The sequence below is a fragment of the Melopsittacus undulatus genome, chromosome 8, assembly GCF_012275295.1.
Source record: "Melopsittacus undulatus isolate bMelUnd1 chromosome 8, bMelUnd1.mat.Z, whole genome shotgun sequence".
Classification (NCBI taxonomy): domain Eukaryota; kingdom Metazoa; phylum Chordata; class Aves; order Psittaciformes; family Psittaculidae; genus Melopsittacus; species Melopsittacus undulatus.
The window spans coordinates 34,244,598-34,261,076 of NC_047534.1; the positions used below are offsets into that span (position 1 = coordinate 34,244,598).

The window sequence follows — 16,479 nt, forward strand, 5'->3', positions numbered from 1 at the left end:
CTACCAGCAAAAGAAGACAGCAGGCTGGAAGCGGATCTCCATGTGTGTGTTTTGAGTGTGTTCTCCGAAGGGCTGATGGCACCCACTCCCTCCTCCTCATCCCTTCGGAGACTGCCTGTGAACACCCATGTCCACAAACAGCCAGTGACACAACAGATTAGCTGTGCTCATCCCAGCGGGCTCCTGCAGGTTTACAGGAACACCCATCAACTCATTTGTTGATATGCAGATACAGCCCCTTCAGTTTGCAGACTTTCTTCCACTTGGATTCAGCAGAAAAGAAAAAAGGCCCAGTAAATTACTTGACAAATTAAGTCATATTTATTGAATGCCTTTTATTTCAACAACCAAAAAATTCTAACAGCCTAACAATGCACATAAGTTAAAAATTAATTATCACTTAGTGATAACAAAGATAAAGTTGATTTACATGGAAAAAGGAACATTTACAATATGTTAATCCTTATTCACATTGTTGATACCGCAATAAAACACAATTTGTTTTTTTCTTTTTTTACTTTTTATTTCACAAAAAAAGGCGGAAAATTGTGCTTTGTTAAGAGGCACTACAAGAAAAGTTTCTTTCTCCAAATAGATATTATATGATGGATATTGAATAAATAGACATATATGCATTGTAATTCGCAAAGTTCTGGCAAGACCACAGGCTAAAATGCCCACAGATTCACTTAGAACCACTGCAAAATTGGCAGTGAAATTAAAAATAAAAAGGCAAGACTCAGCATTGAAAAAATACCTAATAAAATTTTTGGTTGAAGTGTAAAAGATACCAAATGTTGATGCCATCATCGGATGAACAACCTTACGGAGCGTGGCAAAATTCAGTTTCCTTTCAAATGTATGGAGTGATTTCAGTTACAGGATAAGACGACAGTTTTGAAAGAGTAGCTCTGAGAGAAACATAAAGCAGCAACCATCGAATTTCTGATTAAAGCTGCAGCATACTACAGAAATAAAGGATGAAGAGCAAAAGGGGCATTAAGTAAGCAACCCACCATCATTTTGCAACGGTATATGAAATTTATGCAGAGATACTCTTATGTTTCAAACATTAGTTCTGAAAAAATCCTTAAAAACTCCAGAGGTTACTGATCAGCTAGAATTAGCTTGTATTGCAACGTCTTCTCCCTGTATATTGTCTGTTCTGAGGAAATATCTACACATAGAGGTTCGGTTTTCATTTTTAACTCCTACCTTTTATACCTTTCAAATATATAAATAGTATTAACAGTTATATTACATTGCCTGGTGTAGTAAACAGAAAAAGTAAGTTTCAAAGTGATATTGCATGAGGTCTTTGTCAAGGTTACACAAAAGCCCATGTGAAAAAAGAAAGGAAAAAAACCCCAAAGCCTTGTTGGTGCGGTTATGACTGCAGTTTGAACAGGCGTCTGAAATCAATCCAGCTGCACAAGTAGCAAAGGTGAGGTCTTGTCTCAGAAATCATTGCACAGAAGTGGAAAGGAAATGCTACTTGGTGTCTCTTTCGACATGATGCCTCAGAACGGGTGGATGCTATAGGAGGCTGCAGCTTTAGTGCTCATGCCACTGAAGAGTCAGTCGGTATTAGCTCTGCTTTATGTAACATAGCTGCCAGCTAGGCTGCTGCAAAACCCTTCGGCAGGAGGTGGATGGGTGCAAAGGTCCCCCCGCAGCAGGGAGCCTGGGGCACTGAGCCCTGGGGTGGGCTGCAGCCAGGGGACCCGTGGCTGAAAACACTTCATTTCACTGGCACAAAACGCATGACACGGAGGAAGCCCGGCTAAACTGGGAACACAGGGAGGGAGGGCTGGAGAGAAGGGCGAGCAGGAAGTCAGCAGCACAAACCCTGGGTCTGTCAGCAATTTTACCTGGACAGGGTGGCTGGGATTGTGGCGTTTTGTGTCCCGATGTAACTTTACACGTGTGTGAGAGTGTTTCACCTCAGTATAAACAAAAAGCAACAAGAAGGAAGCTCATAAAATTTAAGATCTGAAACAGAGAACAGGTAAATAAAATCCACAGTAAAATGTGGTTCATAGTAGGAATTCCATACATCAGATCTCAACATGTTATCTTTCTTCTCTTTCTATAAAGACCTCGTTAACAGACAAGTCTTCTATGCACTGAGTTTCAGGTTTAGTCATTCTGAATCCCATGAAAATTCATCTGTTCACTATGGAAAGGACTGTCTGGAGAGTGGAACATGCTGTATCCTTTTAAGTGTGCATTGTGTTCAAAGTACTTTAACTTACTAGTTTTCTTTTTAAGGTGCCCTGATTTGTTTTTCCATTTTCTCTCTTTTTTTTCCTCTTCTCTTTTTTTTTTTGGCAGTGTTGATTTACATCTTTAAATACATACCTCAAAAATTACCCATCAAGTTGCCAGATAGGAAGCCATATAATAATGAAAAAAAAAAAGAAATCAGGGATAAACATAGAAAATAAATAGGAATTCAAAAATAGTCACCACACCCTGAGAGCAGGCGGCAGTTTATCAAAAGCCAAAGCAACTCATTGTGAAGTGGTTTTAATACATAAACAAGTCTCATCTTTAAAGAACTCATTTCACAGTCTATACTTTCAGGTTGCAAAGTTCCATCCCATGCAATTTTAATATATATATATATTATGTAAATATATATATATATACACACAGAGTTGTAAATTTTCCTTCATTGATTTCATAGGACTTTTTCTTCCCATTTACTTGCTAGATGTCCCTTTCATAAGTGCAAGATTAATGAAGGCATAATCCTATGTGATTACAATGATTACTTCTGTCAAACCAAGGAAGTGTAACACTCGAGTGTCTGTGTCAAGGCGATGTCTGATCGGGCAATGCTGAATTAATTCGGTTTGCACATGGATCATGCGCAACGGGAACAAACACAAAGTAAAAAGAGAAAAAAAAATTAGAAATAAACCCAGCAAATCCTTGGATCAATGTATTGCTTTCTGCGCTCCTGTCTCACATTATCTCTGGTCGATGTCTGCTGGAGCTGCCTTGCTTTTGTCGGGGTTCTCCTCCTCAGGCTCCACTTTGTACATTTCCTCAGAGCCCTCCTCACTGTCGTTCTCCTCCGACTCTGTCAGCAGCTCCTCATCCTTGTATTCTGCCACGTCAACCACCGTTCCCAAATGCTCTTTTAGCTTCCCGTGGTGCTTTACATGGTAACGTTGGTTCTGGAAGAATTTGATAATGGTGTGTTTGGGGAGATCCAGCTGAGCAGAGAGGGTGTGGATGGCTTCCTGATCAGGGTAGAGACCCACATCGTGGATAAAGCTTTGAAGGATACCGAGAGCTTCCAAAGAGATCTTGGTACGGGACCTTGGCTTTTTGGCACAACTGTCCTCAGCAGGTGGAGGAGGAGCCTCTTCTCTAGGTGGGGAATTCTCCTTCGCAGGCTGGGACTGCTGTCTGTGCAGCACCTACAAGATCAAACACATACAGACTTCACGTACATGCTGACCCCCTCAGTGCCTGAGATGAGGGCACTTGCATAGGTCTTTACTTGCACAGGGTCTATTTTGTTTTGGTGAAGAAAAGCACAAATTAATATTCATTTCCCACTGTCTTTCTCACCTGTAAGACAGCTGCACCAGTGAAGGAGAAGGTTATGCTAAAGGCAAACAATACAGAATAGATACAAACCCACTAAATAAATAAGAAATACAAAATGCAAGTACTAAAAAGAAATATAAAATAGCCAAAATAAAAATGAAGTCAAAAAGGATTACAGTCTCATGGTCACGATGACTGGGCACTTGTTCTCAGACAAGTCACTCTCCGCCTTTGCTTCTTTCCCCCTGTCCTTTTTTCCTCGTATCCTTTTAAGCTACAGACTCTCACCTTTTCTACTGGATGCCAAGTACCACAAAGGCCCAGACACACGTGGGGCTGTCAGGTGCTACTTTATCATAAATAATGATTTGGCATTGAAATCCATCACAGCTGCTTTATGGAAGAAAAAAAAATGAATAATAGAAGTGCAGAGATTTGTTAAGATTTCCCTTCCATGAAAAGTGACATCGCAGCTAGTTCAGTTGCTTCACAGAGCTGGCTTTAATGTGTCTCCTGAACAGACTTCTCTGTATCACATCTGTCTGAACTTCACTAGTTGAGAAGATCTGAGTTCACATAATTATAACCCCCATTCTGAGAAACCCTCTGGGCAAACACACTTTTCAGTCTTGCAACAGATTTTCACCAGCAGAATCTCCTTTTCGGCAAGTTTAAAGAAAGCATATGTAGCTCTTAATCTTCCTAACAGCCACTTAAAATGACTAAGAAAGGGCTTGTGCAGCCCTTATTCCAGGGGAAAACCACCTGATCTGAATTGCTAGAAATACAGAGGAGCTCCATATGCTTTCTTTAAAACCAAATCTATACAGGAGAGATTACCAGCAAAAATCCCCTACAGGATTGCGGGCTGTATTTGCCCAGAGGTTTCTTCAGATGCAGAGAAATAATTATTAGAGCTCAACACTACAGAGCTAACAAAATCAATATGAATACATATTTCCTTCCACAAATAAGAGGGAATTCTGGCTCTTCATCCACGAAGAAAACATCTCTGCTGCAAACTGTAACATCCAGGAAATCAACCCTACATTAAAGAGCTTTAAAGGGAAAAAAATCAGGATAAACAATGGAAATGTGCTGAGAACTTGCACTGAATTTTACACATGTAGCGAGCCCCAGTAAAACTCTACATTAGACAAGCTACTACTGCAAGAGGGAAGTTCACTGTGCAACATCAGCCTGTTGTGCAAATAAAAAAGCTCTGTGCTGAAGAGCCCTTTATTCATTTCCTCCATCAAGCGCTGCTGCCACAGTCATTTATAACATCAGTGATCCCCACTCACACTGTCTGAAAAGCGCATCCAAGCGCACAGCCACTGCCCACCGCACACATGTGGCCAAGGAGCACAGGCTGGAGCAGACACCGTCAAAACAACCCCACCTGCAGCATGGCCAAGGGATGGCCCTTCTGCTGCTGCACCGGGGGACAGGAGGCGGCACCCCAGCTCTGAGGGGCTTCACCTCCACCTGCTGCCCAGCGCCAGGCACAGAGGCAGGACCTGGCACCACGGCCCCAGCAGTACCTTGATGAGCAGTGGGTGTGTGAGAGTGTACACGTGCAGACACACAACACACGTCCCACTGACTGCAGCACAAGTCACTGCAGCTGCCACAGAAGGATGCTTGTGACTGTGACGGAAGCACCCAAACAAGGAGGCAGCTAACCAGCAGGTTCACACTATCATCTGGGAGCAGGTGAGAGGCAGGGCTTGCCACGCTCCTGGCAAGAGCCGCTGATGGGCAGAAAGGCAGCAAGTGTGTTTCAGTGCCAACAGATTCATTTTCCTCCCAAGCATGTAAATACTCAGGGTGTCACAGGAACGGAGCTAACGAAGGAGCCGTGGGAAAGGAGAAACGCAAATGGAAATGACAGATATTCTGGTTTGTGTTATTACATCTCTCAAAAAAAGCATAATATTCCAATGAACTGAATCGCTCAGCTGCTCTTTGAGGATTGCTTTTCTGTCCATGGCTTGTTTTCAAAGAGAAGGACTGACATCCCCAAGCAGAGGGTTACAGATGAGGGTCATATCCACCCCTGCATCACCAGGGAGCACTGAAAGCAGCAGAGTTGGGATCGCTGACAACAGCCAAGGACCTAGCCCATAAATTTGTCACACAGCCCCTACCCAAATTATCTCCCCTGTTGTGCCCTCTGGTCCTGTCCCCTGACACTATAATGCCTGGAGCAGCCAAAAAAAGAAAGGGTTTAACACCACCAATAAACTGCCAGGGAATTTACACACAGCGTCATACAAAAAGCCTCAAGTAGCATCGCTAATCAGAAGCTGAATTCAAGTAGCAGCTAACAGAGATAGAAACACATCCAGGAAGAGTGTGAATTACTCAGTTCATTCTTGTTGGAGTTGGAAGTGGGCTTTTTTTCCCTTTTCAGTTGACAAATAGCATGAGAAACGATTCAGCTTGAAAAATGTTACAAGACTTCCAATCAAATATAATGATGAAAAAAATCCAACAATACAGGATCAGCAGCAGTAAAATGTTTAATTTGAAGGAGATGAAGAGATGCCTACAGCATCTATAAAGCAATCAACCAAAGAGAGGGCTGAGAGCGGGAGGGAAAGAATAATTTTACTTAACCCTTCCTTTTCTGGAGTGACCTCTCCAGAAAAGAAAACACAGCCCAGGGTGATCAGTGTAGATATTAGGAAAAGGATGTATTCTATTTCACTTTCACCATTATTTAAGCCCTTAAATCTGCAGGCAAAATCTCCACTGGTTTCATACACTGCTGTGCACACCCTGCCATAACACCTCGGGTTTTGGGTGAGTGCTGCTCTGTGTATGTACTGCAAAGAGGGAAATCCCATTGATCTTCCATGATGAAAGCATAGGCTGCAGCACATTTTCCAGTGCAGATAAAGCTCCCAAATGATGGTGTGACCTACCACAGAATACCACCTGTATGGTGGGCTTCAGAGAGAAGGGGTAAAAACAACAGCCACGCTTGGCTTTCCTTCTCCCAAGAGAGCTGGTGCTGGGCTGGGAAAGGCGCACATCCCAGCACTGGTGCATCGTGCTCCTCTTTTTCCACTCCATTCTCCTTCCTCTGTGCCCTTCCTCACCACTCCCCAGCCACAGATGGGGCAGCCTCCTCCTCCACCAAAGCCACCACTATCTGGAGATGACTTCCCTTCCCCTCCCTCCCTCCTCACTAACTCCCCATCTACTTCCAAATCAAATGTGAAGATACAAATTTCCTTCTATGCCCATAGGACTCATTTTTTCCATCCCTTCAAGAGATTTCATTTTTAAACTCCACAGGCACGGCCGTCCTCTCAAGGTTTCAGAACAGAGCAGCTTTGGAAGGTGCTGCTTTACGAAGGTTCATTCAGGTAGACTTTGACCTCAGAGACAGACTCATTTTTCCAAACACATTAATCAGCCCTGGTACAGAACTTAAGAGCCAACGACTATGATGGAAGTTGACTTTAAAAGATAAAGTGACTGGTTTTAAATCGCACTGTACTGAAATATGATTTGAAGGCCACAATGAAAACCAGCTGGAAGCCATGTGTAAAATTATAATAGTACATGCCTACAGGGAAGGAAGTGAGATATTGAATGATTAAGTTTAGGAGAGTATAAAATGTAGTGTATCATTACGGGAGTGATCAGGATTACTTGTAATAAGCTAGGGGTTTGTGGTCTTTCTAAAATCCAAAGCCAGGAATTACTGGGGGGGGAGGGATCACTGCACTGCTTTACACATATCCACTCCCCACATCTCAGGATGCTCCCACAGGAGAAACTTGACTTTGTCAGGCTGGGACAGCCATGTTCCCACAGAAAAGAGAGGTGAGCGAACCCAAACTGGGTGATGAATGTCATTGTAATTGCAGTCTGTGTCTGCACTGTATTTAATTTTGGCTGGATTCACTATCCCACTGATGTTTGTTTCCATTTCCACCCACTTTCTAGCTAGAACTAGACACGTGAAAATGGTGAGTTGCTAAGGGAAGCCAAGCAGAGTGCTTGAGCGGGGTACACACACGGGCACCAACTGCAGCAAGGTATCGGCTGACAACGCTCACCCTGTGAAATGCCACCTTTCATTGCCTGAACGACCATTGTAGCAGATTAGAAACAGGAACTGCATCTCTACATCAAAACCCTGAGCTCTTTCGTTTCATAAGGGGGGTCTGCTCTACCCCTTGCAAAGAGGATTAGTCATGTGAGCTCCCTTCCCACGGGTTTTGCTGAGATGATTAGGTGCCCCTTACTATGAGTAACACCAAAAACATTCCGTTCTTGCAAGACAAGACTGCATTTGCCAGAGACTGCTCTTGTTGAACAGATACTGCCTTCCTCTGTGTACAGAGAGAGCGAGCACTAACAGATACCTCAAAGTGGCAAGTGCTGGCCAGTACCAGTTCTGATAACCCAAAACCACAAGGAGCAAAGTAGAATGGATTGGCCTTCTCTTTTCCAGAGGAGGCTTAGACTGGATATTAGGAAACATTTCTGCATGGAAAGGGTTGTCAAGCATTGGAACAGGCTGTCCAGGGAAGTGGTTGAGTCACCACACCTGGAGGTATTTAAAAGACACGTAGATGTGGCACTAAGAGACATGGTTTAGTGGTGGACTTGGCAGTGTTAGACTAGTGGTTGGACTTGGTGATCTTAAGGGTCTTTTCCAATCTAAACAATTCTATGAATCTATTCTCCACTGTGTCAAGGGGTCTCACCTCTTAGCTTTCCTTCACATTGCCCTCATGGCCAGCCGTAACACTCCATCACACCAAGGACTTTTATGCCAAAGAGAGTGAGTTTTTAGCCTGCTTAAGGAGCCCAAAATAGAAGTTAGGGAGAATGCACACACATTACAAAACGCAGGTTCAGAATGTGTGTTTGGTACATCTAACAGTGGCCATCTATTACATTCCTTGTAAGTATTCAAGGCTAGTGACCAGATTTGCCAACAATTTGCCACTCAATGCAAAAGCAGATTCACTATGGACTTCCTGAAGCCCCCTGGAAAAGCTCCTTCCCAAGGCCTAGCTGAAGTCAAAGGGAGGTTGCAGGACAAGCCTAAACAAAGTGTTCAGCTGCGTTTTACGGACACCTGTAGCTGGAATTTGCAACACTTTACCTCTGCAAGCTGAGAGCTCCTGGGCAGTGCCTACCTATCACATAAGAGTTTACTTAAGAGGCAACCTCCATCACCTTGCCAAGAAATCTTGTACCTGGAAGGAGGCTCCATCCCTCTTATCAGATCTTCCAGGAACAATCTGGGAGATGCCCTATTCACACAAACAGCCACACACTCCTTACCCCGGGTCTCTGCGGGCTGTGCAAGACAAGAACAAAGCAAGCTGCTGCCATAAACAGGCTTGCACCCTGACAGCCCCCAGCCTGGGGCTCACAGGGGTAAGAGCATTAATTAGACACAGTTGCTGTGCCAAGACACTTTACAGGTTTCCTAGGAATGTCTGTACAAGAAACCGTAGCAGAAGTTACAATTTGCACCTGCATTCACTTCTTTTCTCTTAAAAATGTGGCTGTTAGAACTCTTTTTTTCCCCCTTGAGAAAATACATTCCCTGGGTAAACACTGCAGCGCTGGTCACAGCCCCAAATGAAGTATTTTCTTTGGGCTCATTCTCACAAGTGGTGATTTCACACCCTGACACCATAAAGCTGTGTTAAAGACTGCGGTTTAGTTCCCTTGCTTTTCTTGGATTATACAGTATCCTAAGGTCAAAACTCAGGAAAATCCAAAACCGTTATTAAAAAAGAAAAAGTATCTATGAAGTGATGACAAATTGCAGACTACAGGTGTTAGATTACATTCTGACTCCAGGCAGGTTTAATATACTTTAGTTTCCTTTTACAATTGCCCTTAGCAGGTACTGTTATCGGTAAGGGATTTAAGAAAAACTGTGGTACTCAATAAAAGAAGACCGTGTCAAAAGAAATCAATATGAGCGTGCAAAATGGTAGGAAGTCTGACATGGATAAATATGTTCACTTTCATCTAACTTCAGTCTGAGCTTCTTTTAATTTCATAGCTCAAAATGCCAGCCACACATCCTGTGCATTTTCCAACGCAGGTTAGTAATTGCTTCACAAGGGTAAACACCATTATTAGAGATAATTATAATACATGTCTGTGATACGATGTACCCTGTCTCATGCAAACCAGACTGAATCAGCCAACCAGAGCTGGTGGCTACAACCTCTTGTAACCCAGCAGCTCTGGGTCATATTCAGCAGCAAAGACAAAGCAGCCACACAGTAAAAGAATCCCCAGATGGTCAGGCCTTTCCTGTCACCCTTCAACTGCTGCTGACCACCACTGGAGCCAGAATACCGGATCAGACAAATCCTGCATCCTAAATCCCTCAGCTCTTAGGTACAAGTCACTCTCTGAACCACACGGAAGGGGAGTCAAGAGAGAACTGCGAGGAGAGAAATGAGTTCCACAGGGAACTCAAAGTCAAAGGCAAGTTTGGCTTCCAGGCTGGAATGTGAGCTGGTTGAAGCGATTCATTTTAACATCTTTGGAGCACACTTGCCACATGCTTCCCTTTGTGTTACAGCGGTCGCCTTGCTTAAGGGCAGGAAATAGGCAGTGAACTGAAAACATGGCAAGACACCGAACAAACACCCGGTCTCTAAAACAGCAGCCCAGTCCTGCAACTCTCCTCCAGGACTAAACTGTCAAAAATAGTCACAAAGGTGACAAAAAAGACAACAGGAAGGAAAAAAAATAATCAAAAAATAACAAAACTTTCAGTGGTGCACTGCTTCTGCCATCCCACATGAAGTGAGAAGCACAAGCATTAGCACAATGCAATTAATCTCAACCTGAAGGTGGGGGAAGGTGTCTCCCCGCCAGCACACACTGCTCCCATTAATGCTAACAGGAGCTTAGCATGCATCAAAAGAGCAAATACACCACAGAACATTTTTAAAAGCTATCATCACTAGAGATAAAATATAAATTACAGCCTGATTACACTGCGCTGCCAAGAGGCTGCATGTGCGACGTAGCCCACAGCGACAACTGGGCATGACCAGATAACTTCCGGACAGGTCTAAGGCCACTGTACCACATCCACGCACAGGAGTATCTGCTTGCGTTTGCTCTGCTCCCAAGGAGCCATGGCAGTGCTGTCTGCGCAGTTGTTTGAAGCATGTTAACAAATCAGCTTGACAAAGAGGAAAAATATCTCTGCCATCACTTGACCACAGTCATGATCTTATTCTTCAGTAATGTGTGGTTTATTTCCCTTTCCTGATCTCTGCTAATAGACAGCACGTGCCTACACAATAGCCACTATTTTGTCTGTATAATGTTAAATAAATCACAAAAACTCTGACAATGCGGAGCAGTGTTCCGGTGTTTCCTGGGGTAACTGCTCTCCCTCGAACACTAACTCGACTCTTCCCACAAAAGCAAAGGCCCAACTTCCATGGCTGTACAAGTGCCTGAGAACTGGCTGATTTTATGGGGTAGCATAAATGAGCTCATGCTGATCAACGTTAGTGGATTAGCTCTGAGTTTCCCATCTTTGGCTGGTTTAAGCCAGATTCCTAAGTTTACTGCACAGTGACTGTGGCCAGCAGAGGATGTCCCTTTCTCCAATACCTGGCTGCAGCCTGGGAGGGTTCTCAGCTGCTGTTCAGCCACAGGTGGAGCAGGCACATACCTACTATAAAATACCCAATGGGTTAGATTCATTCCAGCTTCTGCTGGCACAAACCAGGGTGCTGGTTACAGGGAGGCTGAAGCAGGAAGTGTTGCACAACCCCACTGCAGACTCTCTCCTGAAGGCATCGGTGATGGATGGCTCCATTGTCTGGGAATGGGGCATGGCCGGCACAGCTGGCATGGGGGCTGGTCTGCTGCATCCTCCAGCAGGCAGCAGGGCTCTGCCGACCTTGAAGAGCCATGCAAGCCTCCTTGTCCTGTAACCTGCAGCAGCAAGGCAAGGGGGATAGCAACAGCCCTGTAAAGGTTTGTACTGCCCTTCTGCAGGGTGATGCTAACTGGAGTGCCATCCAAGTGGACTTTGAACATCTGTGTGTGCATCCATTTAACACTCACTGTCTTCAAAACAAGATCATGAGCTTCGCAGGCCTATGACTTGCTTCTTCCATGCCTTCTCTTGAGAGGCTGTCCAGAGCACTGTGGCATATAGAGAGCCCTGCTTGGCAGCTTCCAAACAGAGTATGAGCCTGGTTGTGGCTGGAGAAAGGGCCTAACAAAGGTTTTGGGTCGATTTCGAGTTTCCCTATGGCAGCCTAGCTAATCCCAATGAGGAGCTGACAGAATGCCACAGGAACTAAGGAAGCAACAAAAGGTTTTTGGTTTGCTTTTCTGCAGAAAAAATACTCCTGGTATCCTCTACATTTTCTTGTTTAATTAACACTACACATGTTCTCCTTTTCTTTTGAAAGCAGAAGAGCATCTGTGGGCAGTGTGAGCAAGATCTTCCCTGATGAGCCCCAACCTAGAGCCATGCTTAAGGTCAAGCCCTAAACCCCTAACTATGGTGGCACGGATGGCGCCACTATAATCACACTGTTATCCAGTTCCTCAGATCAAAAGTAGGCAGTGCATTATTTTAGGAAGGGTATGTTTGGATTAGACACTGGGTTCTGGTGGGGGGTGAGGGGTAATTAGTTGTCCCATCAAACTAGTTTAGGTCCTTACAGATGGCTATTTGGGGTTCCAGGAATACCCAACTGTACTGCTAATTTTTACAATGGGGGCAGTTAGAAGTCAGGAGAACCTGACTGTTATGGTTAGTGAAAATAGGAGATTTGTGCTGATAAAACACTACTCAGCATGTTTTTTGCTTTCTAGACGTAACCACCAATGCACTTAATAACAGGACTTGAGCAAACTATACTGTGTGAATCAAACACATAAAAGTATAAATATTCCTTTTTTTAGAAAGCAAGTCTTAAAAAGTGCATTATAATCAACTACCATGGTAAGAGCAAAATATCCAGCAATACCACACACGCAACTGGCATAATGTGCTTTATTATACCCTTAGCTTGAAACTGGGTAAATAAAAATTGAATGACCAAAGTACAGTCTCCAGCACAGATTAGGGCACTGAGGACAGGGCGCCTCAGAGAATTAGATCTGAAATCCTTTGTCTTCCTGATACACTCTGGAAAAGGTGGGCACATCCAGCAGGCTGAGGAAGCCACACTGGTGTTACTGCTCTCTGCGTGTCACTACTCTGACCTGTACTTTTACAGACCCTGGATGCTGGAAGAAACAGGCTTTATGGAAAGTAAACAGCACCTGCAGTTTATATTCACAATATTGGAAAACATGCAGTTGGGAGGAGAAAAGAAAGTACTATTTTGCTCATTTCTAATAAAATGGTTTAATTTATGGCCAGCGAGGCAGTATTAGGACAAAGCAGAGAATTACACTGTTATGGCTCTGGGATCCATCCCCAGCTTTGCTGCTGCCTGCTGTGGGGAGCTCTGTGGATGGCTCAGCCTGGAGCTGGCTACACACACATACTCGCAGGGGTAAGCTCATGCTTAACACAAGCCTGCAGCTAGTGCAGATCTGTGCGCAAGGAGCCCCGGGCTTTTGCTAGAAATGCACACCACCGTTCTTTGCTTCGTTAAGGTTAGAACTGTGGGGCATTTTTCAGTCAAAAAGTGTTCTTTTGGTCAAAACTGTTGTCTGAGTGACATCAAAGGACTGCCTAAATAAAGTCTGCTTTGCCAAGCTGTTTGTCTGGGGCGGCGGGGGGGTGGCGGATACTCTGACAAAGTTCAAGCGGTTGTGTAGGCATTTCTCATGAACCAGCACATTCTGGTTGCTTTTATTCAGAGCAACTTCTGCGCTTCGAATTCTTCCTATTCTCCTTTACAGCGTTTATGTTGCTCTAAACAGCCGCAAACCTTTGGGGTTTTTTAATTTTAACTGAAAATAGCAATTTAAAAAGCACTAACATACTTTTTCAGTATTTCAGAAATGTCAGCATCCCCTTAAACTAACTCAAGAACTTCTATAGCTCTAGGCTGTACCACCCTCATAGCCATCTATCTACCGACCTGCCTCCTTCACCATCCTATTTAGAAAGGGTTGCACTGATGGGAGCTCTGAAAGAATGAAATGTAACGCAGTTTATAAAAGGAGATGGATGTGAATCTTTCCCATCTCAAAATCCAATAAAGCTTATGATTTTTATTGCATGTGGGAGTCCTTTGGTCTATGTAATACTGATTAGCAGCTTGGCCAGTAAGTCTGATAAGCCAGAAAGTACTTTCGAATATATTCTGACCAGAGACACTTGGGAGAGAAGCGTGCGTGTTGCAGCTGATGGCCCTAGAGGCACACACGTACCTTGGGATTTCTTCTTTGGTTCTGTTCCATCTTACTGTGGTTTTGTTCCACTCTCTTCAGAATGAATGACTCCAAGGCTCTCTTATCCATGTGTCTTCCCAAAAGGAGGCATCATCTCAAAACCATTCCCCCTCATCTTTCCTACACTCCTGAACCCTAAAATTTACAACCTGTTTCAGTTAGGGCTCTGGACTGGATTTTAACAGACCCCAAACAGAGCAATGCAGCATTCTTACTCCTAATTGCACTTAAACAAGGAAACACCAAGTATAATATTACTCCAAGTCAGCAACGCTTCCCCAGTGCTAATCAGGCTATTAAAAAGGCATAAGCAGTTTGTTTGACGCAGAGGGGCAAAGACAGCCACAGAAATGAATCAAAACCAGGGAAAAACTAGAGATTAAAAGCAGTAATACTCCTTTCAGCAAACCACAGTCTGAATGTATGATAAGTGGCTAAAAGACACAATCACTGCAAGATCTAGAGATCCTCTGGCTGAATGAAATGTAAATTAAACTCACCCTGGTGCAGAACCGTTTCCTTTGCAGGGCAGGACTCACTGCCACCAGGATATCCAGCCCTGTTTGCTGCAAACAAGGGCTGCCACAGCCGACCCTGCCTGAGCTCGCCTAAGGAAAACACACGCGCTCAAAGCCAACAGTTGGAGGGGAAAGGAATTAAAACCCAAATGCAGCACGCTTGCTAGAAGAGATTTCCATGGAGGTTCCCCTCCAGTAAGCAGATGGTTTCCAGTTAGTCAGGGCCAGGCACTGCCTATGTGGTTTCCTGCCTGCTTGCCTTTGTAGCGTATCTAGATCTCATCAAGATACACAGTCCAAAAAAATTAGAATGGCTAAGTACAGAAATTAGGGAAACTACACACAAATGAGCTTTGGGTTGCACTTGTGCAGACGAGCACAGGAATCTGTGCCTGTGGGTGGGATGAACGCAGGGGTGCCGACCCCTCTGTCAGGGCAGCCACGTCAGGCTGTGGCACATCCCATCTACCGAGCCCGGATCAGGTCACATTAATGCTGCAGAAAGTTACCGAAGTCATGCCTCAGTCTATCCAAAATAGCTCAGCTGCTGTTTCCCTGCTCCCTGACATCAATTTACAACCCTGCCTGCTCTATGGTGTTGGTGCTCACTGGCAGGCCAGCTCCTCAGAGGGATGGCACACACACAATGCATGTCTATGTGTTCTGCAAAGCTCTGGGCAGACACTGGCTCTCGCAGCGCTGTGCACGGCAGCACTGCAAAAATCCGACCAGGAACATATGCACAAGCTACCATATGGAAAGGGCATTCTCAAATTAAACCCTGAAACCCAGATGAGATCTGAGCAAAGGACAGTTTCACTTAAAGGAAATCTCTGAGGTCAACCGGCAATTAACTGAAAGGTTCTGATTGAATACGCTATTGACTGCGCTCACATCAGACAGCTTCCTGTTTATTATACCTTATGGGCTGTCTAGGTGCCAAGACATTAAACTGTCAATAATCTATTAATACTAAACAGCTCCTCCCATGCAAATCCTCTTAGGCTAAGAAACTGCACTAAAAAGATGGAAATTTCTGAAGTGAGATGGAAATGAGCTTTTTAGGGTATTTCTTTGCTTGGTTCCAGCCGAAAGTACAGCAACATTCATAAACAATATAACACGCAGTCTATAACTACATGGAAAAAATTGTGTTAAAAAAAATCAGACATGATTGAGACCATATCCTGAAATCTGGCTTTCTTTTCCAAGCCATCTTTAAACAGTCTAAGTTAAATTTAATTAACAATTTACAACAAGGAGAGAGAAGTTATTTAAAGAGAGGCCTACAGGTCCTTAACATTCAGTGTCTGGGAAACAGTTGTATATAAAAAAAAGTTTTAATGAATTTAATAGAGAAAAGCACTTCAATTAAACGCTGTCAAAGAGGATTGTATTAATGACTGCACACAAAGGAATTTAAAGCAAGCCAAGTATATTTAGCAAATAGGAAGTAGGCTTTCAGAGGCTGCAACTATTTATGTTTCTGCCATTGCAATGCATCTCGGAGATCGCATTGCCAATTGAAAGCAGTTATGTTATTAGATATGATTTTATTTATTATGCATTATTAAAATTTCAAATGCTGCAGGGATACATTTATTTCACTTCTAAAATGAAAGAACAAAGATATTTCCTGCTTGTTCAGTAAGAAGAAAACTAGAAGAGGGAATAAATAATAAATACTAATAATAATAACTTAGCACTTAAACCAGTGAAGTGCTGTCCAGACAGATCTTTTTATGGGGCTTGGTGAGTCCTGAAGTTTTAGTCTGCCTCTTTCTGCTACAACTAGATAGATTCACAGTTGCTACAGCAGCTTCTCTCAGCACAGCATGGAAAAAGGAGCCAGCTCTCACTCCCTTGCAGGCAGGGTATGAATCCTCCTTGTATACTGAGGTAGCACAAGGGACTTCTGCAATACCCTGCATGCTTCAAATCAAAAAATCACCAAAATCCCAGAAGGTAAAAAGAAAATGAAGTTGCCAAGCTCTGTGCAAGCAAG

The 16,479-nt window shown here is 43.8% G+C and overlaps 1 protein-coding gene across 1 annotated transcript in view; it reads right to left on the reverse strand.

Annotated features, from left to right (window-relative positions):
* Positions 1 to 308: 308 nt before the first annotated feature.
* The window catches only part of SATB2 (SATB homeobox 2), a 130,511-nt gene continuing 114,340 nt past the window's right edge, over positions 309 to 16,479 (reverse strand). The window contains exon 11 of the mRNA XM_034065758.1: positions 309 to 3,431. Coding sequence (XP_033921649.1) covers positions 2,976 to 3,431 — 456 coding nt within the window. The 3' untranslated portion in view covers positions 309 to 2,975. The remainder of the gene's footprint in view (positions 3,432 to 16,479) is intronic.